At 33.5% G+C, this 24,846-nt stretch overlaps 1 protein-coding gene across 7 annotated transcripts in view; it reads left to right on the top strand.

The window, feature by feature from the left end:
* The window catches only part of SLC4A10 (solute carrier family 4 member 10), a 298,500-nt gene that overhangs the window by 174,365 nt on the left and 99,289 nt on the right, over positions 1-24,846 (top strand). For 4 of the 7 annotated variants that reach the window (XM_058715153.1, XM_058715151.1, XM_058715155.1 and 1 more), the window contains 4 exons: positions 6,463-6,651; positions 16,169-16,260; positions 17,214-17,303; positions 22,263-22,420. In XM_058715153.1, coding sequence (XP_058571136.1) covers positions 6,463-6,651; positions 16,169-16,260; positions 17,214-17,303; positions 22,263-22,420 — 529 coding nt within the window. The remainder of the gene's footprint in view (positions 1-6,462; positions 6,652-16,168; positions 16,261-17,213; positions 17,304-22,262; positions 22,421-24,846) is intronic. The other 3 variants (XM_058715152.1, XM_058715157.1, XM_058715156.1) reach the window with 3 other exon arrangements.

Below are 24,846 nucleotides of genomic sequence, written 5' to 3'. Positions count from 1 at the left end.
TTCCTTCAATCCATGAGTGTGGTATATCCTCCCATTTATCTGTGTCTTCTTCAATTTTTTTCATCAATGTTGTATAGTTTTCAGAGTATAGGTCTTTTACTTTCTTGGTTAAATTTATTCCTAGGTATTTTATTCTTTTGGATGCAATTGTGAATGGGATTTTTTTCACTTAATTTCTCTTTCTGATAGTACATTATTCATTTATAGAAATGCAACAGATTTCTATATATTAATTTTGCATGCTAGAACATTATTGAATTCATTTGTTATAATAGTTTTTTGGTGGCATCTTCAGGGTTTTCAGCAAGTAGTGACAGTTTTACTTTTTCCTTACTAATTGGAAAATGTCTTTTATTTCATTTTATTGCCTAATTGCTATGGCTGGAACTTCCAATACTATGTTGACAAAGAGTGGTGAGAATGAGCCTCCTTGTCCTGTTCCTGATCTTTGAGGAAAAGCTTTCAGCTTTTCGCCATTGAGTATGATGTTCGCTGAGTTTGTCATATATGGTCTCTATTATGTTGAGGTACATTTCCTTTACACCTACTTTGTTGAGAGTTTTTATCACAAATGGGTGTTGTATTTTGTCAAATACTTTTTCTGCATCTATTGAGATGATCATATGATTTTTATCTTTCATTTTGTTAATGTATATCACCTTGATTGATTTCACCAATTCTTGCATTCCTGGAATAAATTCCAGTTGATCTTGGTGTATGATTCTTTTAACATATTTTTGAAATTGGTTTGCTAATATCTTGTGGAGGATTTTTGCATCTATGTTCATCAGGGATACCAGCTTGTAATTTTCTTTTTCTTTCTTTCTTTCTCTTTTTTTTTTTTTGTGGTGTTTTTGTCTGGTTGGTATAAGCATAATGATGGCATCATAAAATGAGTTTGGAAGTGTTCCCTTCTTTCAATTTTTTGGAATAGTTTGAGAAGTATAGGTATTAAATATTCTTTGAGTATTTAGTAGGATTCATCAGTGAAGTCACTTGATCCTGAACTTTTGTTCACTAGAAGTTTTCTTTTTAATACTGATTCACTGTCCTTACTAGTAATCAGTATATTTAGATTATCTATTTCCTCATGATTCAGTCTTGAAAGGTTGTGGGTTTCTAGGAATTTATCCAATTCTTCTAGATTGTTGAATTTGTTGGTGTAGATTCATAGTAGTTGCTTATGATCTTTTGTATTTCTGTGGGATCAGTTGTAACTTCTCTTTTATTTCTGATTTTATTTGCATTTTCCTTTTTTTAAAAAAATTTGATGTGTTTGGTTAAGGATTTGTCATTTTTGTTTATCTTTTCAAAGAACCAGCTTTTAATTTCATTTATCTTTTCTATTGTCTTTTTAGTCTCTATTTCATTTATCTTTGCTCTGATTTTTATTATTTCCTTCCTTCTACTAACTTGGGCTTCATTTGGTCTTCTTTTCTAGTGCCTTTAGATGTAAAGTTACTTATTCGAGATTTTCTTGTGTCTTGAAGTAGACTTGTATCCCTGTGAACTTGTCTCATAACTGCCTTTGTTGCATTCCATAGATCTTTTAGATGTTTTCTTTTATTTCAAGTTTTTATTTAAATTCTAGTTAGTTAACATATATGGTAACATTACCTTATTTGGTGTGTGTGCGTGTGTGCGCGTGTGTGTGTGCATGTGTGTGTGTGTATTTAGATCACTCCTGATTGTGGGTTGCCCCTCTGGGGGTAGGGTGTTTGGTGAGAGCATGTCTCTGCAACTCCTACCAGTCTTGATGTGGTGCTTTTATCCTTTGTTGTGGAACAGGTGTTCGGCTAGTTCTCAGGTTTTTTCACAGACTATTTTTCCACATGTAGCTGTATATTTGTTTTGTCCATGGGAAGAGGTGAGTTCGGGTCTTCCTACACCATCATCTTGAATCTCCTCCTTTGAGTTTTCTGTTATTGATAAACCCAACTCTGCCTTCACTTGATATACCATTATAAAATAATTATGAATGTATTAAAACCACCCAAAATCCAAACCTGGGACCCATATCCTACTTAAAGGAAGTCTTACACTGGAAAATATTTACTGAGGGTTTCAATATTCTAATCAGTCCATTAGGTGCCTTATATATTTGGGCCTACAGCATATGAGATAGATATTATCTCCATGTTACAAATAAGAACCCTGAGGTTATCCAACTTTATAAGATCACATAGCTAGAATGTGCTACAGTGACCCAAATCTGTTTCCTTAGTCCATTTCCCTTTTACACTGAAGTAAACATTGTTTGTAGGGGAGAATTATTCTAATATTGAATTTTTTGTTGTACTCAGTAGGATTGTGGAAGGCAATTCATTGTGATATGCTTGCTTTACTCCTTGTATAAGGAGTTAGTGCCTCAAAAAATTAAATAGTTAATATTTGATAATCTGGGAGCAGATTAATTATACCGAAGTTGTTGTTAAATTATGAATTTAGTTTTTAGAGCGGTTTTAGGTTCACAGAAAAATTGAGGGGAAGATACAGAGATTTCCCATAAACCCCTGAACTCACACATGCATAGCCTCCCTCACTATCAATATCCCTCACCAGAATGTTACGTTTGTTACAACTGATCAACCTACATGGACACGTCATTATCACATAAAGTCCATGCTTAACACTGGAATTCACTCTGAATGTTATACATTCTGAATGGATTTGGACAAAAGTATAATGACATGTATCCAGTATTATGATATCATACAGAATATTTTCACTGCCCTAAAAATCCTCCTGTTTGATGTATTTATCCCTTCCAAATCCCCTAGTTTTGAAAAAGGAGATACTTGTTCTTTTGTTGTTATTATGTGATTAATCAGTGTTCTTTAGTATTTTTTATTACCTAAAACTCATCCTGCAAAAAATGAAAAAGTTATGAAATTGCTGATATCTGTTTTTGACTTACAAAATGGCAGTTTTATATGAGTCACTCTGATGCTAAGGTAAAACCTTGAAGTTTCTATCTATTCCTACTCCTACCCACTCTCACACAATTTGGTGTGTATCATTATGGTATCCTTTCTCTGTATGTGTGTATGTACCATAAATAGAATCATACAATATCAGTTCGTTTGCGACTTTGGTTGTTTCTTTAAAAACAGAATTGACTATGTTTTTTTTTTAATTAAAACATTTAAAAATTATTATTGAAGTGTAAAAAATTATTATTGAAGTATAATTGGCATATAATGTTATATTAGCTTCAGGTATACAACTTGATTCTGCAGTTCTATACATTACTCAATGCTCACCCCAATAAATGACTCACCATCTGTGCCTATACAATATTACACTAGTACTGACTATATTCCCTAAGCTGTACTTTTCATCTCCATGACTTATTTTTTGTTTTAATTTTTTTAATGTTTATTTTTGAGAGAGAGAGACAGAGAGATAGAACATGAGCAGGGGAGGGGCAGAGAGAGAGGGAGATACAGAATCCAAAACAGGCTCCAGGCTCTGAGCTGTCAGCACAGAGCCTGATGTGAGGCTCAAACTCACAAACCATGAAATCATAACCTGAGCTGAAGTCAGATGTTTAACTAGCTGAGCCACACAGGGACCTCCTCCATGAGTTATTTATTTTATAAGTGGAATTTTGTACCTCTTAATTTCCTTTATCTATTTCATTCTTCCTCCTACCTCCCTCCCTTCTGACAACCACCAGTTTTTTCTCTATATTTAAGGGTCTGTTTTCTGTTTGTTTGTTCTTTTCTTTTCTTTTTTAGATTTCACATGTAAGTGAAATCCTATGGTATTTGTCTTTGTCTGACTTATCTCACTTAGCATAGTATCCTCTAGGTCCATCCATGTTATCACAAATGTTAAGATCCCATTCTTTTTTATTGCTAACATTCTGTTGTATATATGTATGTATATGCCACATCTTTATCCACTCATCTGTTAATGGACACTAGTGCTGCAATAGACATGGGGGAGCATTTATCTTTTTTTTTTTTAATGTTTATTTACTTTTTGAGAGAGAGAAAGAGTGTGAGCAGGTGAGGGGCAGAGAGAGGGAATCCAAAGCAGACTCCAGGCTCTGAGCTGTCAGCACAGAGCCTGAGGCAGGGCTTCAACTCACAAACCACAGGATCATGACCTGAGCCAAAGTCTGTCGCTTAACTGACTGGGCCACCCAGGTGACCCCGGAGGCATTTATCTTCTTAAATTAACGTGTACATTTTCTTTGGGTGAATACCCAGTAGTGGACTTACTGGATCATATGGTAATTGCATTTTTAACTTTTTGAGGAACTCCATATAGTTTTCCACAGTGGCTGCACCAACTTCCATTCCCTCCAGTGGTGCACAAGGGTTCCCTTTTCTCCACGTTCTCTCCAACACTTGTAACTTCCTGTCATTTTTGATACTAGCAATTCTTACCGGTGTAAGGTGATAATTTATTTTGGTTTTGAGTTACATCTCCCAATGATTAGTGATGTTAAGCATCTTTTCACGTGCCCATTGGCTACCTTTAGTCTTCTTTTAAAAAAATGTCTATTCAGGTGCTCTGCCCATTTTTTAATCAGGTTGTTTATTGTTTTGGTGTTGAGTTGTGTGAGATTGCAACATATTTTGGATATTAGCGCCTTCTCAAATATATGATTTGCATATATTTTCTACCATTCAGGAGCGTCTCTTTTTATTTTGTTGATTTCCTTTGCTGCGCAGAAGCTTTTTCATTTGATATAGTCCCATTTGTTTATTTTTGCATTTGTTGCCATTGCTTCTGGAGTCAGATCCAGTCAGGAGCTGCTTTGGAGGGGTGCTTGCAGAGGCAGGTGTGTTGAGTGGGGGTGGGTGTGCAGGAGAATGCTCAGGTGGGGCACACAGTGCTAACAAGGTAGATGGAGAGTGTAGAGCTGGCTCCCACAAATGTCCTGCTGTCTAGATGGGGGGTGGGGGGAGTGAAAGAGAAATGGCACCTGCCAGAACTTTCGCTCCCAGTGAAATCTCCTGTAGATCCCTGCGCCTCTGGTACGTCGATAAATCTCCTTCACGTACACACCAGACAGTTTTCAAGCTGCTGCTTCTGTGCTGTGTTTTCAGCGGAATTATTTAGTAAGCTGGCCCTTTAAGAGTAGGGACTACAGTTTCCTATTGCCTTAAGGCTCCCCTGGAGTTAAGCCTGTTAATTATGAAGCTCCTGGAATTAACCCCTGCTGGTTTTCAGAGGCAGAGATTTTAAGGGAACTTTTCTTACCAGTGTGGGTCCTCATTGCCAGGACTGCCTGGGGGGTGGGGGGTCTGATCCTCTTGCATTTCCATGTTTGTGATGTCCAGTCCTATCTGTGATTAGTGCTGCTAGGGGTTTGGTTTCCAATCACATCTCTGCCTTTCTTACCCTTTTGTATATGGCCTTCTCTCTATGACTAGCTGTGGAAGGCCTGTTCTGCCTGCCTTCAGGCCATTTTCAGTTCTGTAAATGTAGCTCTGATCCTCCTACTCCACCATCTACTCTCCTTCCTACAATGAGGTTCACTGAAGTGATCTTGGTATATTACCAAAAAACTTAAAATTCTGTTACTCATCTACTTATTTTATAGGTGTTTCTGATGCTACTATGATAAATATCAGTCTGCTTAATTATAGCCTCCGAAATCTCACCTTTATTCTTTGTTTTATGTTTATAGAAGACCTTTTAAACATAAACACATTTTCAAGGAAGGTGTGCCAGGGTTGACTTAATATCCATGTGAAAGAGTTGTTTACTCTCCAAATGCAATGACTAGATAGCTGCCTAAGCCTCCCTGCCTCAGATTTTTACAGATGGACTTTTGTTTACCTGAAGAGGAAATATGGAAGTCATTTTCTGCTAGAAAAAGGGAGAAAAAACCATATTAAAATATAAGTATAAAGCCACCTTACAATTTCATAATTTTTTTATGTTTATTTATTTTTGAGACAGAGACAGAGCATGAACAGGGGAGGGACAGAGAGGGAGACACAGAATCCAAAGCAGGCTCCAGGCTCTGAGTTGTCAGCACAGAGCCCGGCGTGGGGCTTGAACTCACGAGCCATGAGATCATGACATGAGCCGAGATCGGATGCTTAACCAACTGAGCCACCCAGGCGCCCCTACAATTTTAAACATAGTAATTATATTGATACTACCACTGCTACTGTTTCCTCCCATCAGTGTGAATAATGGAGAATATAAAGTGCTTTGTTCTCAATACAACTATGTCCATTTAAAAAATAACACTGCATTAAATTATTACATATTTAAATTGAATGGTTTATATTAAAATTTTTTCCCAAGTCTTTTTGTGCAACATTTCAACAAAAAGAGGCAAGTTTCTGTTTGTAAGACCGTATCTAGAGATTCTTAAAGGAGTTCATTCTATTTTAAGATGAATAATATTATCTAGGGTGTGCATATTTGGACTCAGTGATTTGCTGCTTGCATACTATGCAGTGCTAATCTTTTCTTGCCTTTCCTCTTCAGACATGGTCCTTGACCAACAAGTAAGCTCAGGTCAGCTCAATGAAGACATACGTCACAGGGTCCATGAGGCACTGATGAAACAGCATCACCACCAGAATCAGAAAAAACTCACCAACAGAATTCCCATTGTTCGTTCCTTTGCTGATATTGGCAAGAAACAATCAGAACCCAATTCCATGGATAAAAATGGTAAATGTTTCTTTATTGTACTCTTTATGTTTATTATAGGTATCTGAAATTTCAAAGTGTCTCTAAATTCTTTAAAACATATTTTATTTGAAAACATAGTTTTCAATTATTGTAGAATTATTTCTTTTATATATGTATAGAGATATATACATATATCTCTATACACACACACACATATATATAGTCTGATTATCAAGCATCAAACTATAGAAATTTTAACAAAGAATTTAAGTTTCCTGAAATGCTCATGAAAGAACGTAAAAGAACTTTTGTCTAATGAGAAGTTACGTACTCAAATGCAGTGAACGTTAAACCAAGCATCAGTTGTATCCCAATCAAAGTCTTAGTCCTTGTTCCACAACTTGAGAACGTAATGTAATGCTTTAAGTTATGGTTGTTTTGGTTAAAATGAATAATTATCACCAGTTATTGTTTGTGGAAAAAAGATATTGATTTCGTGTTGTTCATAGTCGGCAAATTCCGTGAGAGATTATGATTGAAAAGACCAGCTGGTGGCTCTGCATATATGAAGCCTGATTTCCAGCTCGTAGGCTCATTGCTGTTTGCTGTGCTATGTCCACACTGTCCATGGAGCCACATGTACTTACTATCCACTCACACCACAGAGATGACACCAACCACTGTTTTTTTAGCAACCATGCCTTACTCCTAGTAGTTTATGCTTGAAACTGTTTTCTCCTTGTGTGGTTTGTTCTCTTCTTGCATCTGTTTGAAACCTTCATCATTTGCACTAAGGAAGTTGCTTAGGAATCTCTTGTTGCATCCATCCTGGACATTAGTCTTGTGAAGGAAAATAAAGTTATCATGAGGATGATACGAATTTGTTAAATTTTCATCAGCTATAAAAGTTTCCAGCTTTAAAAGATAAAAAATTAATGAAAAGTAATTTCAAATGCTTTACTAGACAGACTGGTTGCGACAAATGCACTAAAGCACGTATATTACTGCATGGACTATTTTATGTCATTTCACTTCTACTTTCAAAAGCGTTAGTGATGCCTTAAATACAAATGCATGAGAATGAGTTCTCTCCACATTTTGCTTTAAATAGGATTTTTAAACCGATTTTCCTACTACTGAATCAAACATATACTTATAAAAAATGCTGTAATAAATCACTGAAGATGGTTAGATGTACTGTTGTTTCAGAGCATAGAACCAGTTCTTAATGGCAAAATGATTTTTGAAATACTTATTTGACTTTTAAAAGACGCTTCAATAACAATGTAGGTCATTGTCATTATAGAGCAGTCTGTAGTTGTGCATATACAGGTATCCCCTGCTTTCTAAAAGTTCCCATTATGCCACTTGACTTTTATGAAAGACTTACATTAGTGCCTGTTTTCACTAACCAAAAGAAATCCGAAGAGGATTTTGTTTTTACGAAAAAAGCTATTACTGTACTAATGTAGGTCTTAAAAGTGAAGTGGCATAAGGCAAACTTTCACAAAGTGGGGGATGCTCTTCATGCATTTTAGCTTATAAAAGGTTTCATAGGAACACTTTACTTTTGCATAGCGATGGAAACCTGTAAAAAGTTCAGTAAAGCTCTTTATGACATATACCAGCTTGTATTTGTAGATTTCACTGGGCATTTTGAGAATTTATAACTTACTTTGAATCATAGCACATATTTAAAATATATTCATATTCTAAGTCATAATTTGCTTTAAAATATGTTATACATAAAAATGATGAAATGAAGCTTTTATATTCTGAGGCAATCTAAATGTAGTACTTTTATTATGCTTATAATACTAGTACTTATTTCGGTGTGATGATATAAAAAAAAGAGATTCAGATATTTACTAATTTTCACATTGGGCTTATATCTACATGATTCTAAAGATCTTATTAAAATATTTCTGTGAACTAATTCTCTACCAATATAAGCACATTTTAAAAATTCTGCCTTCATTTCATTACTTTTAATAGAAATCATACCATAAAACATATGTCTATAAGAAGGACATGTGTTTATTTAAAAATTCAAGGCTTGTGGGCTGTGAACTAGCCATAATTTATATTTGAAATTTTCCTGGGGATAATGTTTACTATAAAATAATTTTATTGCATTTGTTCTTGGAGGGAAGAAGGTAATGAATTTACTGGATGATTAATTTATTGTAATATCATGTAGACTAGACACACTACTTGTTACTGCTTTAAACTATAATTCTCTATAATTCTATAATCTATCTATCTATAGACATATCTATATATATCTATAGATCTATATCTACCTAGATAGATAGATTTGGAAGGATGGGATATGATATAGATAGATAGATCTATAGATATATATACAGATATATAGAATTCTGTAATAGTTCTATAATGATAGAATTATAGCCTTGAATCACAAGTCCATGTATAGACACAAAGGAATACAAAGTTTTCTGAAAGCCTACTTTTTGCCTTACTGAGGCAAATGCTTAGTTTTTCTGAAAACTAAAATATGAGTAGTTCTGAAGTGATTCTGTCACTGTCTGTATAATCAGCCTTTATCTAAAACACATAGAGATCTCTCTGAGGCACACATTAGGGTAATAAAAACTTAGAAACATTTCTTTTTTTTTTTTTTGAAACATTTCTAATAAGATTCATATACCCAATTAAGTATTGTTGTAAAGTATGCTGTCAGAAATGGTTTTCTAAGCCTGGGCTTATAACACCTCCTTGTGACTCTGTTTTGCTTCTTCATACACTTTGCATAATTATGTGTGTTGAGAATTCTGAAAATATGTATAGACTTCACCAATTTAGAAATAAATCTCCTATCCAGAAGTGAAAAAAAGTGTGAAAGACCTTTATTACTAAGGTTCTCAATCTACTTAGGAACTCTAAAAACTGACAAATTCTAGATAAACAAATCGAAATTCATAGCCATAAATATAGATTTGACATTATTTCAACATATGCAAAAGGGATTTATTTTTTTGTGCAGTAGTACAGAGAGATGCAAAACGATTTCAAGAAATCCAAAAGGGTGAAAATAATATTCTTATTATTAAGAAAAAAATCTCTTCAGCAGGGAATTGCTTGTAAAAAGATTGACTTTTTTCTTTTTAAGATTATAGAATAGGAAGTAAATGGAAAGCGGGTTTTATAGAAACTTGAAAACAAACGTTTTCCTTTGCCATCATAGGGATAGAAATAAGCCCCCTCTTTTTAATATACTTTCACTTTTGAGGCAAAACAGTTGAAATTCCCTCAAAAATGAGCTGATATTTATGTAAAGAAGTCTTAACGAGTCATATTAGATAAGGTTTCTGCTGCCTTAATTGACTTTTCCTTGAGCATATTACCTTGGTAGTAATCCCAAGGGTTAATTAAATTCAGTATTTCAGTCTGAGTTTCATGTGTGGATCTTCCCCATGTCATAGATTTAATTTGCAAGATAGTGATTTCCCAGCTCCTCTCTTCCCCAAGTCTGCACTATTTTGTTCATAACTTTTTTTTAGTGATTTGTGATAATTTGTCAGTCTCACCTCTAAATATGTTAGCTTTACTTTTTTGTGTAATTTTTTTCTTGGTGTTTTGCACATTCTCTTAAGGGCCAAGATACAGGATGCTATGGATCCACCATGCATTTTAATGCCACCATGCTGTGTTTAACTTTCACTTTTCATTAAGCATCAAAACTGTGAGAATTAAATGTCTGATTCTGATGTTTCAATAAAAAGTGACAGTTACATTTGGCAAAACAACAGCAAAAAATAATAGAAAAATAATATCTTCTTTAACATTAAAACCCTGAAAAAGATATGCGTAGAAAGTACTCAGAGTAAATATATCAAGAATACTCAAAGAATTCCTTGAAACCAGAAGGACTTTCTAAAAATAAAAATAAGACTTTTGTATTAAATGATCTGCAAAGCAAAAATATCAGGATATATATTTATCATTTAGGTCATGCATTTGGTTACATTTTGAGACATTTGGATTACAAATTTAATATCAAGTATTATTACCCTACTGATAACATTTACATTTTTAAAAATAATTTGAGACTCGTAGTTTGCTCAGGTGTAGGCTTTTCTCATTCCACTGTGTTCTACTAATAATCTAACTCTATTTCTTTTCCTCAATATATCTTTTCTCCCCCCCCCCCCCATTATGAATACTTTCCAATTGTATCTTTTATTTAGGATCTCAAAAGGAGTTACAGAGCAGAGGGTCTCTGACTTACTTTCAAAACCATAAATGACTGGAGAACATTTAGATTTGGAAGGATGGGATATGAGTTGATTCTTTAGGCCTGCATAGATTCCAGCTCTTAAAATAATGTACACATGTGTATTGTGAATGATTTTTATTTATGGCTTTTGGAAACCAGTTTTATTGCCTTATAATCTCTTCTTTTTCCAAATGCTGTACTTTTTATTTTCATACATATAATGCTATTATGTGTTTAGATATTTATATGCTTTCATGTTTTTTAAATACTGTGGTCTCATAAGTAAGATACCAAAAACTTTAAAATTATATCTCATAATGTTCTATCTTTGAAGAAAAAAAAAACTAGACCTATAATTCTTACACTTGATCTTAGCCAAAAGACCAAGAAGCGATAGACTTATAATTCTTAGAATTACTTGAGAGAAAACATGTTGAAGATTTATGTAGGTGACAGAAGTAAACATTGTATAATAAAGATACTTTCCATTGTTCCAAAAAAAAAAAATCAAGGTGACTGGACACAGTGATGGTTCTGTTAAGAGGCTATATTGCTACTGAGTTTTGAAATATCGAGAGTTGATATTAACAGCAAAAATATATCTAATATGATGTGTTTAAATTTGTTCTTTCTTATGTTAATTATTTTCAGGCATACTAATTTTTCTCGAAGTTTAATTATGTGCATACTTTTTATGTTGAAATGTAGCTCACCTAATCAACATTTTCTAAATATTTAGCCTTTCTTTCTTCATGTTTTCTATTCCCATGAATAAATGTATTGTTACACATGTATGTAACTTTGTCATTCATCTTTATATTTCTTTATTTTGCTCTGTCTTGTGTCTGTCTCTAACAGGCTCATCTCATCTCTGTACCTCCCTCATCTCCTACCCCTTGGGTACTCTAAATGCGTTGAAGGTTTCTGAGGTAGTGTAAATCAGCTTGGTCTCTAGGTTAATAGTAATGTACCTTTATGTCTTCATCCCAGTTTCCTTCAATACACATGAGTTTCAGTGGATTAAGCAGTAGCAGATAATGGGATACTTGAGCAATGTATTATTCTCCTCTTGATTTGAATTTGGCCACATAGAAATGTAAAAGTTGCTGTTTGACAATACTTACATACATAATTTATTTAAAGAAGAAGAAAACTATAGGTAAGGGATTAACTGAGTTAATATAATGCTTAACAGATATTTTGAGAATGTATTTGACAGTTGTGTTTCCATAATGAGATAGTTTAATGACAGTGACATCACTTGAAGTTTAAAAAAAATGGTGCTTTTGATATAATCTCCTGTTCCTTCCTCACAACTTTATGAAGAGGGAAATGACTATGCCAGTCTCACAATGGACTTAATGAAAAATTTATGAAGTAACAAGTAGAAAGGCAGAGCTTTCATTTTCTAATGAGTAGTTACTTGGATTACTCTCAGTTTTCTCCTAAGCCTGTCCCACATCTTTTACACTTTACCTTGGAAAAATTCATGGTCTATAACCACTTGTTATCTGGCTGATATATGCTCCCTCATGGAAGTCCAGAGGAAAAAATGAATTCATGACTCAAAGGAAGATTAATTCAAGCAGTTGCTAAAATGAGTACTACATACTACGCACTTTAATTAATAAGATGTATGACAAATATTAAAATTTTGGATTTAAGTGGTGAACTAGTTGAGTTTAAAAGCCTAGAAAAATAAACATATATAGGATGAAGTTAGGTGTCTGAAATGTTTACATTGAAATAGTCATGACCATTTCCTAGTTAATACTAATGGTGTCCACTTTTCATTAGTTTTTTGGATAATTTACTCTAAATATAATTAGGTTATGAGTCAATAAATGTCTCCTTTTTTTGGGTAGTCATCTTCATGCCTCAAAACTATTGACGTAATTATAATAACAGATGTGATTAAATATGGCAATGACATTTATAGGATACATTAGTGTGGATAGTGGTCAATGGGCAAAATGAAGGTAATATTACAAAATAGACAAAAACATGTATGTTCGCAAGCATTATGGCATTGTGATTAGAAAAAGTATCATAAAAAAATAGCATTCATAAAGCTTCCACACACATATGTGAGTGCTAATCCTAACTTTACACGATTTTTTTCCTGGCAGTGAAAATATCCTAGCAAATTCTTTGTTATTTTTTTAGAAAACATTTTCACTTTTGGTTGAAGGTACAGTCCTCTACCTGAAAATTGTCATTCTGTGAATTACTATTGTTTGAAACATCACAGAGAAAATAAGGAATGCCCTTTCAAAACCTCTGATTTTTCTTATATAACAGTATTTAAGTTAATAAAAGTTGTCTTGAAATCCAAGCCCTCCCCCTTCTTCTGAAAGTCAATAATTGTTGGAATAAAGTAAAGAGATCATTGTTTACAAAGATAAAGACTATAGTTATAGAATTTATTTTGATTTATGGAATTTTTGGTCATCCAATAGACTATGATTCATAATTTGTTATATATATATATATATATATATATATATATATATATATATATAGGGGGATATAGATGGATCTAGATATAGAACAATATTTTAAGCCCCTTAAAGGCTTCTCTCTTTTCAAAATAACCCAAACTAAACTTGTCATTTTAATTTTTAAATAATAATATCTATATACTTTTTTTGCATCCTGCCAAGTTTTCAGATGCTCCCTTGAAGATAAACATATTTAATGTCTATTGTTTCAGTTTAACAAATTAACATACATATTAAAAAAATTTGGAGTTCTCTTTAAACTTTGCAGGACTGATGATGTGATTAAATATATTTATTACTAATATTTACTACTATTATTTAACTATTACCTCTGAAATGTAAAATATATCAAATTTATGGTTTATATTTCTATATCATAGGCCAGTAGTTTCTATGCCTTTTTCCTGTGTCAGCATACATTCTGTACACATCTGTAGAATCTAGAACTTGCAAGAAATTTCCTGTCATCATCTACTCTGTCTCCTGCTAATTAAAACTGTCCACTAGGTCATTATCCATATCACTTCAAATAGTCATAGAAATAGAACTCGAATCTCTTCCTGATTACCACCTTTATGAGATAATATTTTGTAAAATTTTCATCACCTTAGAACAAGAATAGCATAGAGAACAATGAATCTCAAAATGTTAATATTTATAAGAGGAAATACTAGTGCCCGCGTTTAAAAGATATCACATGAGCTGGAGTTAATTTATAAAATATTCTGCTTTTAAAGTATATATGTGAAAACATAGGCTATCCAGTTTATTCAGATATTAAGTTACGGCGCACTGTCTATCCCATAAAATCTCTTTGAAGTTAGTGACTTCTCATTGGGTTGACTCTCTTTTTGCATGTATTTACTGATCGAATTAAATAATTGTCCCTCCATGTAGTTTTAAACCACATGAAATAAATTATTATAAGAAAGCTGATATATGTTTATTTAATTTTTCCATGCCTTGAATGTCACCACTCAATTTTATACAACATTCAGTAAATTTAGGTTTAAATACATCTAATGTTCTAATTCATGAAAATATGGAGAAATGATGTGAAACTGGTGATTGAAGACATCTGTTAGCACAAATGCATTATGTAAAAGGTTTTTTAAGATTACGGTTATTATTTTGAGAATGATAAATGAAATGGCTGCTAATGAAAAGTTCACAGTCATAGCTGCACACTGCAGTTAGAAATGGGAGAATGAAAATAATTGATGCAGCTTAAGTCTGTTGTTTCTCTGACGTTCCTATTTTTCTTGGAATATGATATAATCAGAATGTGCACACATAGTTTGAGGTAAATTCTCTTGAAAATTCATTTTTAAAATCTTCACCAAACATATTATTTTAGTTTGTTTAGCGAAAGCAGAGAAATATTTAAGTTTTGGAAGAATCTTAAGTCCATTACTTTCTGGCAATATAACAATTTTAAAATAAAAAAAAATTGTACCTATTAATAAATGACCACTGCCTGAGAGCCTTAACAGTTCCCAAAACAAAATTATAGTAATATTTGAAAGTAAATTATTAGTATTTTAAGTCACACTTGGTAATTTCTAGGTAACGAGGAGTAAGTGGGATTTCAGGAGAGAGTTTAAAGAAAAGGTCCTATTTGTATATATACTAGGAGTTTAGAGAAGTCCAGATAAGCACAGACTCTAGTAACTAGAAAAGATGAGAGTAAAGGTGAACTTTGAATAAAATTGGGATTTAGGTAGATACAGAGAAGAGGCAGGCAGAGAGGAGAGAGTACTCCTAAGACTGAGGAGAATAAGAGCAGTAATTTGAAGTCATGAGTTATGGTCATAAATATGGTCAAGGCTTCAAAGCTGATTCGTCATTACTGATTTCCCAGCAAAAGTAACAAGTGAGGATAGGGAGAGATTTTGGAAGAAGAAGAAAGACACAAGTGAAATTAAGCAGAGTTAGTTAATTTTTATCATTTAATTGCAGAGTTTGGGCAGATTTCAGATAAGTTGTGATTGAAAAAGATGTTTCATATTTAGTGAACTGGAATTTAAATACACATTGTCACATCCCCTCCTCTACTGTCCATTTATTTAACTAATGTCATAATCTTCCTAATGGGAAAAAGACTACAAAGTAATGAGGTTGCTGGTTGGTGTTAATGGAAGACTAATGCAATTCAAGGTTATTGATCTTTTCCCATGCAGACCAATATCAGTACGCTTATATAATTGTGTAGTAACAAGGATAAAATCATATTCAAAGTGTTAGTACTGAGTAAGGGAAGGGTATTTCTAATTGGACCTCTCATATAGAAATCTCTGTTATTGTCAAAGAATTTTTTCTCATTGTTTTTTTCAGATGCACTAGAAGTCATCAATAAGTTGTGTACTTTTCAGATATTTCCCTTAAAAAAAAACACTTTACATTTAAAATTCTTCAGGTTGAGCTTAAGTCGTAATAGATATCTATCCTTTCATGAATATATGTCATCTATACCTGTCATTAGTTTTGGATGAAATTTAGAAATCAGTGATGTTTCCAAACCAGGATTAGATTTAAATATTTTGTAGCTGATTTTCTTTATAGAGAATAACTTTTAGTTATTGAGTTTTAATCTAAGAATTGGCTTTCTTTTTCTTGACTGAATTCTCCCATTTCTATCTGTAACTAATAAATAAAGAGTTTTGTATTGATATAGATCTATTTATATTGACCTTTCATGCTTACCTCATAAATTCATTAAGAAACCTCTGTTAGCCTAGATTAATTCATTTTTCACTCAATCTGTCTAGAATTCTGTAAGTAATTGTTTGTATTCTGTAATAACAATTTCTTTTAGCAGGTCAGGTTGTTTCTCCTCAGTCTGCTCCAGCCTGTGTTGAAAATAAAAATGATGTGAGCAGAGAAAACAGCACTGTTGACTTTAGCAAGGTAAGCTTTTCTCTCTCTCATTTAAGTAAGCTGCTGAATTATTGCTAGACATTACTACCCATTTTAAGAGGTGTTGACACAACTTTTTGCATGCGCTGTTTTGGTTTCTTAGCCAAAGCTTGATCCTGTAATAGATTAGCATTTAAGTTCACATGTAACATTTTGCTTATTCACAAAACCAAATGTGTAAGTTTTATGTACCGTCTTCAGGTTTCAGCCACTTGGTATAATGTATCTCCTGTAGAAAGAAAGATGACTTCACAGACAATATCACAGAAGTTTATTGATGAAAAGTTTTGGTGGTTATTTTTTTTCAAAATCATTTTTCCTCTGTGGAAAAACAAATCATATAAAGATTCATCATGGTAATATAGCAAGGCATTAGTGTAGGGAAACACTAGAATATAATAAGGCAACAGAATTTTGAATAAAAACATGATAAAAACTGACTCTGTTGGGGGATACATCTAAATAGAGACAATTCAAATGAAATCATTTACCTGAACGTATTCTAAGAAAATAGAATACATGTGATTTTGGTCAGCAAATTCTTGACATTGTATATGTGCTATTGTAGGTTATAGCAAACTAACGCTTGAACAGGAAAGAGGCGTTTCCCTGTTAACGAAAACTAAAGAGAGTCAACAATCCTCTTTATCTGAGTGGCTGAAACAGTCCTAACCCAGAGTGATTTCTTTTCCCCCCTAAAATGCTTAGCACTGGCAATCACTTTAACAGTGGGAGGAGGTGGGAAAGGAGGCAGAGCAGAGGAAGTTGCCTGCATCAAGCTTCTGAAGATTAATGGCCATCAGCTCCTTGTTGCTGTTTCAGAATGCCTCTGCCAATGCCCAAGTGGCCTAGGTCTAGTCATGTGCATGTTCTCCCTCTGGTGCCTGGTGAAGTCTCCGTGGGAGCATGGTGTACCAGCTTAAGTCTGTTAATTATGCGTGCAGGGACTGGGAGGCCAACAAAAGGGGCATACTAGTCCCTGTGGGATGAAACAAAGGCATGAAAAAGGACCTCCACACCAGCAAGAGAGAGAGGTGAGGGCACACTCGGGCTATGTTTCTCCAGTGGTTCAAAGCTCATTTCACCGTATGGAGGCATGTGATTCAAATATTAAGCCAGTTCAAATGTATTCCATTTGCCGCTCCAAAAAACACATCTTTTTAAAGCATCACATCTTCATTCATCTGCAAGTTGGAACAAAATTGTCAGAAACTGCCATATATTTAATTTCTGAAATTCTTCATTTGAAACAATATCTTAAAAGCAGTGACATAAAAAGTTGCTTACCTATTTATGCAGGCACTAACAGTATAACAAGGGCATATTTAACATTCTCAAAAACAAGGATAATAAATCACATCCTTTCAAATAAACTACCTTTTAACTTGTTTAAAGGATATAACCCCTTGACACTGAATTTTATATCTCCATATCATTTTGCTTTTAGTTCTCTGACCTATCTTTGCAGCCTTCACCAATGCTTTATCACATTTGAAAGCAAAGGAATACTGCCCGTTGGAGACAGTAGTCTTATGTTCAGGTCCCCCAAAACAATTAGAACTACAGAAGAGAGAAAAGATATACATTCTTTCCTTTAACCCTTTTCTTCCTTATTACATTTCCAATTGCTGGTCCATTTCATCTTTTAACAGGCAAGTGAAATTTTTATAGCCCTCTACTCAGTGCCAACCATCTATATTCCTCAGTGTTTCATGCATATCATGGGGCACTGGAAAGAACGTGGCTTTTGAGGAAGAGAATCAATTCATGAATTCTAACTCCAGCGTTTATAAGCGATCTGATCTTGGAGAAGTTCTCTGAACTTCAGCTTCCTTATTTGAAAAATAAGAATAACAATACCTATTTATAATTTTGTTGTAAAGATTAAATGAGAATATATACACAGAGCCTGGCAGAGTGTTGAGCATATAGTAGATGTTCAGTAAAATGTGGCTGCTGTAGTTGTTGTTGTTGTTAATATTAGTGGAAATAGTAGTATCAAAAATAAATACTAGACCAGGATATAATATATTTTGGTCTTCTCTGGATGTCTCATGCCTTGAACAGTGCTTGAGATGTATTTGTTGAATAAATCCTATGAGATTTAATAGAATTTAAACCTTTAGTTCTGGAACTTTTTTCCAAGTAATACTTTTTACCTCATAAACTGGGAGGGCAGAGTAATAGGGTTGGGGAAAATCACATGTGATCCATCATTATGGAAATAAATTTTCATGCCAGATTTTATAGGTACATGAGGTAAAGTTTTTTTTGTTTTTGTTTTGTTTTGTTTGTTATTATTTTTAGCTCTAATGACTTCACTTTGATAGTGAATTTGCTCAAAGCTTGGCTGGTCTTCAGGTTACTGTATCTATGTAAATATTTAAGCTTTAATGTTTAGATTCCAAAACCCATTAGAATTTTGAGATGTTAAGGACATGTGACTTGATCCTATATCTTTGGTATATTCCATCTACATTAAAAAAATTTTTTTTAATGTTTATTTTTGAGAGAGAAAGAGAGAGCGTGAGCAGGGGAGGGCCGGAGAGAGAGGGAGACACAGAATCTGAAGCAGGCTCCAGGCTCTGAGCTGTCAGCACAGCGCCTGACACGGGGCTCGAACTCATGAACTGCAAGATCATGACGTGAGCCAAAGTCAGATGCTTAACCAACTAAGCCATTCAAGTGCCCTCAATCTACATATTTTTAACCCTTCCAATGGATAAGCTCACTAAATTCATTAACTTAAGGAATGTTTTTGAACATAATCTGAGTTATCAGGTTTTTTGCTTCCCATAATGCTTTTAAAAAGCAGATGTGTGAAAACACTCCATATCTCTTTGTTTTTTAAACTGACATGGAGATGACTATTTTAGTGTTTCTCAGATGTTGGTAATGTTTCTTTTATTTCAAAAGATCCAAAGAGGACTTCATATTATTTTCTATGTAGAGAGAACTTTCCCCTGCATCTGTCTTTAGTATGTGAAACGTACTACAGTGAGTTGGATTATTAAATCCCTGAACAGTAGAAAACCTTGGAAATCTTCTCATTTAGAAAGTGAGAAAGCTGAATCCCAGAGAGAGTAAGAGAGCTGCTCAAGATCACTGGCTGGTTAGTGTCACAACACCATTTCTCCCCCAGAGAATCCCTATTAATTTTCTTGTGCTTTCTATAATGGCCTTAAGACTTAAGCTTTCTCCCTGAAGTCCCATCAGCATTTCCTTCCTGTCTCAGCATGTGGCTTGTCCAGACACTTCTTGTTTCACCATGATCTTCTGTCTAACCTTGTTCCCTAGAGATATACCTGTTTCTCACCCACGGCTTAAGTACAAAATGCCCAGCATAAAGCATCTTTCCTTTCTCAGCATAAAGGTCTAGAGAGCCCAGAAGCCTGAGTGTACATCCATATTCATAAGAGTATAGCTTGATTTCTTCAAGGTCCTGTTCAGAGAACAAGAAAATCCCAGGGTTTCTTTGTGCTCATTCCAAGTGTTTGAGTCTACTTGAGGATTGTCTTGGAGACAATTGTTATATTAAAAGGTTTGATTGTCAGATAAGGTTCTTATGAACAGTATATTAGCACAAATACAAAAATATAGGGCTAATCCAGGAACAATATAATATGTAATTGTATAATGCAATAATATAATTAGATGATGTGTTATATAATCCCTTACCCCCAAATATATGACTACGCCAAGAATAATAGAATGTAATGAGTATAATATAATGGCTACCCCAGATAAGCTATAAGTTATTACATTTCAAAGCAAAAGATAAATTTGCTAAACCTCAAATTCTGTGTATTTTAATGTTTTTTCTAAACAACAGACATAAATCAAGATATATTAGGTATTATGTAATACAAAAATAATTCAAATGCTAGGACCATATATTTCCTTTTGTAAATTTGACTATTTTTAGCACACTATGTACTCCTTAATTAATTAAATTGCATCTTAAGGCATTTATTTGTATGATTGCCACCAGTGTGAGGCACAGACTTCAATAGTGAAGCCTATGACATTTGCCAAACAATAAATAAACTTATAGAAAGTTTTGGGTGGAATTTAAATTTCTCAGTAAAGTTGTGATGGCTATTACCAATATAATTCCTATTTATCATTTCTAGATTTTCTTAAAGAGCTTTTTTCTTAGTTTAAATTTTGTTCCAGTGTATTAACATTGTGTAATTGTTATTTCCATTGGGAGAAAAAAACTTTGTTGTTTGTTAGGCTCTAAAAGACTTATGAAGATGAAAATATACTGTTTTTGTCACAGGGCTAATTGTGTATCTTTTATTCCCTTCTTGAAAATGTATGCATTATCATAAAATTGTAAAGCATTACCAATTTAAAGCATTTTCAAAGTGTGCATTTCTTCTAGCTAGAAAAGTAAATACAAAAATATGATAAAAATTCCCATGAAATTTAACCTTCCAGTATTAAGGTAAATAAATACTTTGTATCTATAAGTTAAGGATTCTATAAAAGGAAAATATTTAGCATATGATATCCCAATGTATATGTTTTATGAGTTTACAGATTTATATTTGGAAGTATATTTGTAGTTTGAAAATTTTGCAATTTATAATACTTGTCATAATTTTTTATAGGCAGTTTTGGTTTGTTAAATCATTTTTCTTTTTCTTTAAAATAGAACATTGGTTCTGTTTACTATTTTTAGTGGAGTACTGAAGATTATTTTTATGTTTAATCCTTGTGATAAAATGTATACATCACATAATAGGATTTATGTTTTATGACACTCATATCTTACAGAAAAATTAAGTAGTTATAATCCTTCCAAATAGCTATGCTGAGGTCTTGATTTCTGAAAGCAACATATTAAATGTAGTCACTACAGTCTGGCGGTGGACTTCCTAAGGTCCTCATCCAAAAGTTTTAATTTTTTTCATTGTAAACTTCTCAGAAAAAATCTTTTCAAATCATTAAATTTGCAAAAGAAAAAAATCCAAGCCTCACCTATATTTACTGAAGCTCTTTTCTCTCTTCGCACCTATTCCGACTTTGATCTTGGGCCCCCATTTCATTCACATGAGAGCATAAACCAGTTACTATAGCAGATATACTCTTACTCTCCCTACAAAAAGGTATCTATAAAAAGCAACTCAAATAAATTAGAAACAAGAAATAGGCCTTGTGAAATTGACTTTAAAGTCATTGCTTAGTTTTCACTGAGGCCCTGTCCATTAAAAATTGATATTTACTTTTGAGAGTGTTTTACAATCATTTTTCAGACTTCGCCCTTTAAGCATTTTTTCTTGTAAATGATCGCTTTTGTTTTGTGTTCATTCATTTCAACCACAGACATCTCATATCAGAAATTCAACTCTGCCCGTTCAGCAACGTCAAATGTTAATACGTTTATTGTTTTCTTTACTTTGCTATATTTAAATTCTAATGTCTGATGAGAAATTAAAATTGAAGAGTGGTCAGGCCAAGTATAGAATGTGAAGGATATAGAAAAACTAGAAGATAGACTAAAATCATAATTTATACTGTAAAGAGAAACATGATAATATTTCTTTTGAAATAGGCATATTTTGAGTATTAGTTGAAATATTTTGTCACAAAATTAAGATAATGGAATATAAAAATATTTAAGCCTATTGGCAAATACTAATTAAATGATGATTAATATATATTCATCTAATTGAGCACATATGCTTTTCTCCCTGAAAATTTCAAGATTGCTGATGCTGAAGAAGCTTCTTTTAAAAACATTGAATAGAGAAACTAGAGCATTCACCTTCTATATGAGAACTTCGAAAAACACACAAGAAGAAAGTTATTATTTTTAAAGGGCAAATGAGATGTTTAACTATGTTAAAACTTGATTTACATATTATTTATATAAGTTATATTTATTTCACCTATGTTTATTGATGGGTTACCACTTGTGAAACACTGTGCTGGGATATGACTTAGCAAATTTTGGTTTATCTTATTTTACTTTGTGATGCTCTCAGGTTGATCTGCATTTTATGAAAAAGATTCCTCCGGGTGCTGAAGCTTCAAACATCTTAGTTGGGGAATTGGAATTCTTGGATCGAACTGTGGTTGCGTTTGTGAGGTTGTCTCCTGCTGTATTGCTTCAAGGCCTGGCTGAAGTCCCAATTCCAACCAGGTAAAAAGTATAAGAGCATCTTTTGCATTTTTCTGAAACCATTTTTTTTTTTTTTGGTAAAAGAAATTGTCCAAAACCAAAACAAGAAACCAAAGAGTAAATAAGTGTAATTTCCTCTGAAAGTTCTCCTAGAAACGAATGTGAAATGCACAAAATTCTTGTTTGTGGAAGAGGAGAAAAATACTTTAAAAATTATTCTGTTCTTTCCTCCTTTCTCTCAAACTCCGATGTTTTCTGTTAGGCATCCTCCTCATCTCTGAATACCCTGGTCAATATCACCATACAAATCCTTTCTTATAATGTTGATAAAAAGGGTAACGTGTTGGGCTGTCCTCAAGGATTGCAATGTGGCTAAAAATTGATTGTGGGCTAAAGAGAGGATCTTGTATATGAGTGTGGTCAGACTCAGAAAGGTAAAAGTTTCATAGCTTATGCTTGAATTAGTATGCCTTCCAAATACATGCAAGTGCCATCATTAAGAGAGGCCTTGCTCTATCTAATATAGTGTGTATTTCCATCCCAGGCATATATGTGTTTCCCATGCAGAGTCTGAAGAATTATTGGTAGTAGCATCATGGTACTGTTGTTGAAGTCAAATCAAAAGTGCAAATTTAATTTGATTACCTAAACATATTTTTCATTCAACTATACATAGAAACTAACAACTTAAGGATAATACGAACTGAATTACATTGTTTATAGTTTATCTCTATTTTATAAATAAAATATATGTCCATGGGCAAAACTGTGGAAAAAAGAAAAGAACATTAACTTCAGCATGTTAGGTTCCTAGCGATTCATTCAGTGGACCTTGTTTTCTTCCCTTTCCCTCCCACTAAATGTGATTCCTGTATACAGACAGCTATTTACTCCATCTGCATTCATATAGCAAAACATACTTAAGAAGGGCCCCATTTCCCCCATGATTGGTGCCCTCTGATTGATGCAACTGTTCCAGATGCTTTAGTATCCTTCCACTTCCAAACACTGAATACCTCAGCCAATTTAAAAATAATGAAGAGTTCAGGTTCTTGGTTTGTAAAATACGTTTCCTCCATGGATCTTTGGCCTTAACTAAAAACATAGCATATTATATCACTCTGTGCTTTGCTGGTGGATAAAATATTCCAAAAATGTGGACTAGTTTAGCCAGGAGAGGCCTCATTTCATAAGAGCTCAGCAAAGGGAAGTGGGATCTGGTGACCCCATCCCTGAATCTGTGACAGGAACAGATTTGAGACAGGAACCTGGTTACCATTCAGGTTGTAGGAAGAAGTGTCCGTTCATCCTGTGGGAGGGTTCCCAAGACTTCTGATACATGCCAACTTTTATTAAAAAGAGGGAAGAAAACTTGAGCACATTAACATGGCATCTGACTCTCTGATTAGACCACATTTTTTCTATATACAACTTGCAACCTATTCAGAGTTTCTGGGAATTTGGACTTCAGGTGTAAGATATCAGACTTACTAATTGTAGAGGCATTATTTTAGTAGTTTAAAATTCCTTTTCAGTCCTCCAAGCAGTGAATTCTTGTTCCACCATTTAGGAAGGTGTCTGATGAAATTCTGCATCAATGATGGCTATTTATGACAATGATAGTTCCTGTATTTCAAAGGAGAGAAAAGAAAAATTCCCAGGAGTAGAGAAAAGCCTTAATGGGGTTACATACCCTCACTTTGAAAACTGTCAAGGTTTAGGTGACCTCATTTCATACTGACATAGCAAAATATGTGTAGAGAACAATGGAGGAAAAATTAGGGGCACAGTAGAGCCATTGTGTAAGGGAGAGATTAAAAAGACTAGACTATTTAGTTTGGAAAGGTGAAAAATGGAAGAAGATTAGTTAGACAAGTAGAATAAAGAAAGCTGTTCAAGGTTCCTAATTATTCTTTCTTCGGAGGACAAAGGGCACACCATGAATATAATAGCACACATAGTAAAAATGTCAGAAAATAATTTTTTAGGACTTTATAAATAGCCCATGAAGTGGAAACCTGAAAAACAGCAAGATGTACATAGGTTATAAAATTTCTTAAAAGTATTATAGTTGATAAAGCACCTGCCACCACAGTAAGCTGGTCCTCTTTTAAATGTGTAGTAGACATTTCTGTATAGTAGAAATTGACTTGGGTTCAGGTAAAACTAACACAAAAAAATCGATGTCAGACTCTGTAAGACTGTGCAATATATGCTTCATGTAAAAACCTGTACAATCTTTAAAGTTTATATTTAAATGAAAGGTAGGAGTATAGTATCTGATTTGGTATACCTTATAAAGCTATTTAGTCTTCACACGTAAGAACATAAACCACTTAGCAAATTAATACCACTGAATTATATTGCAGAATATAGGGCATTTTAAAATTTTCTCAATTTCTCTGCAGCATTGACCTTTTTCAGAGACAATTGCCAGAGTCCTCCAA

Source organism: Neofelis nebulosa, chromosome 2, assembly GCF_028018385.1.
Source record: "Neofelis nebulosa isolate mNeoNeb1 chromosome 2, mNeoNeb1.pri, whole genome shotgun sequence".
Classification (NCBI taxonomy): domain Eukaryota; kingdom Metazoa; phylum Chordata; class Mammalia; order Carnivora; family Felidae; genus Neofelis; species Neofelis nebulosa.
Note: the sequence above shows the minus strand (reverse complement) of the source record. Positions and strands in the feature narration are given on the sequence as shown.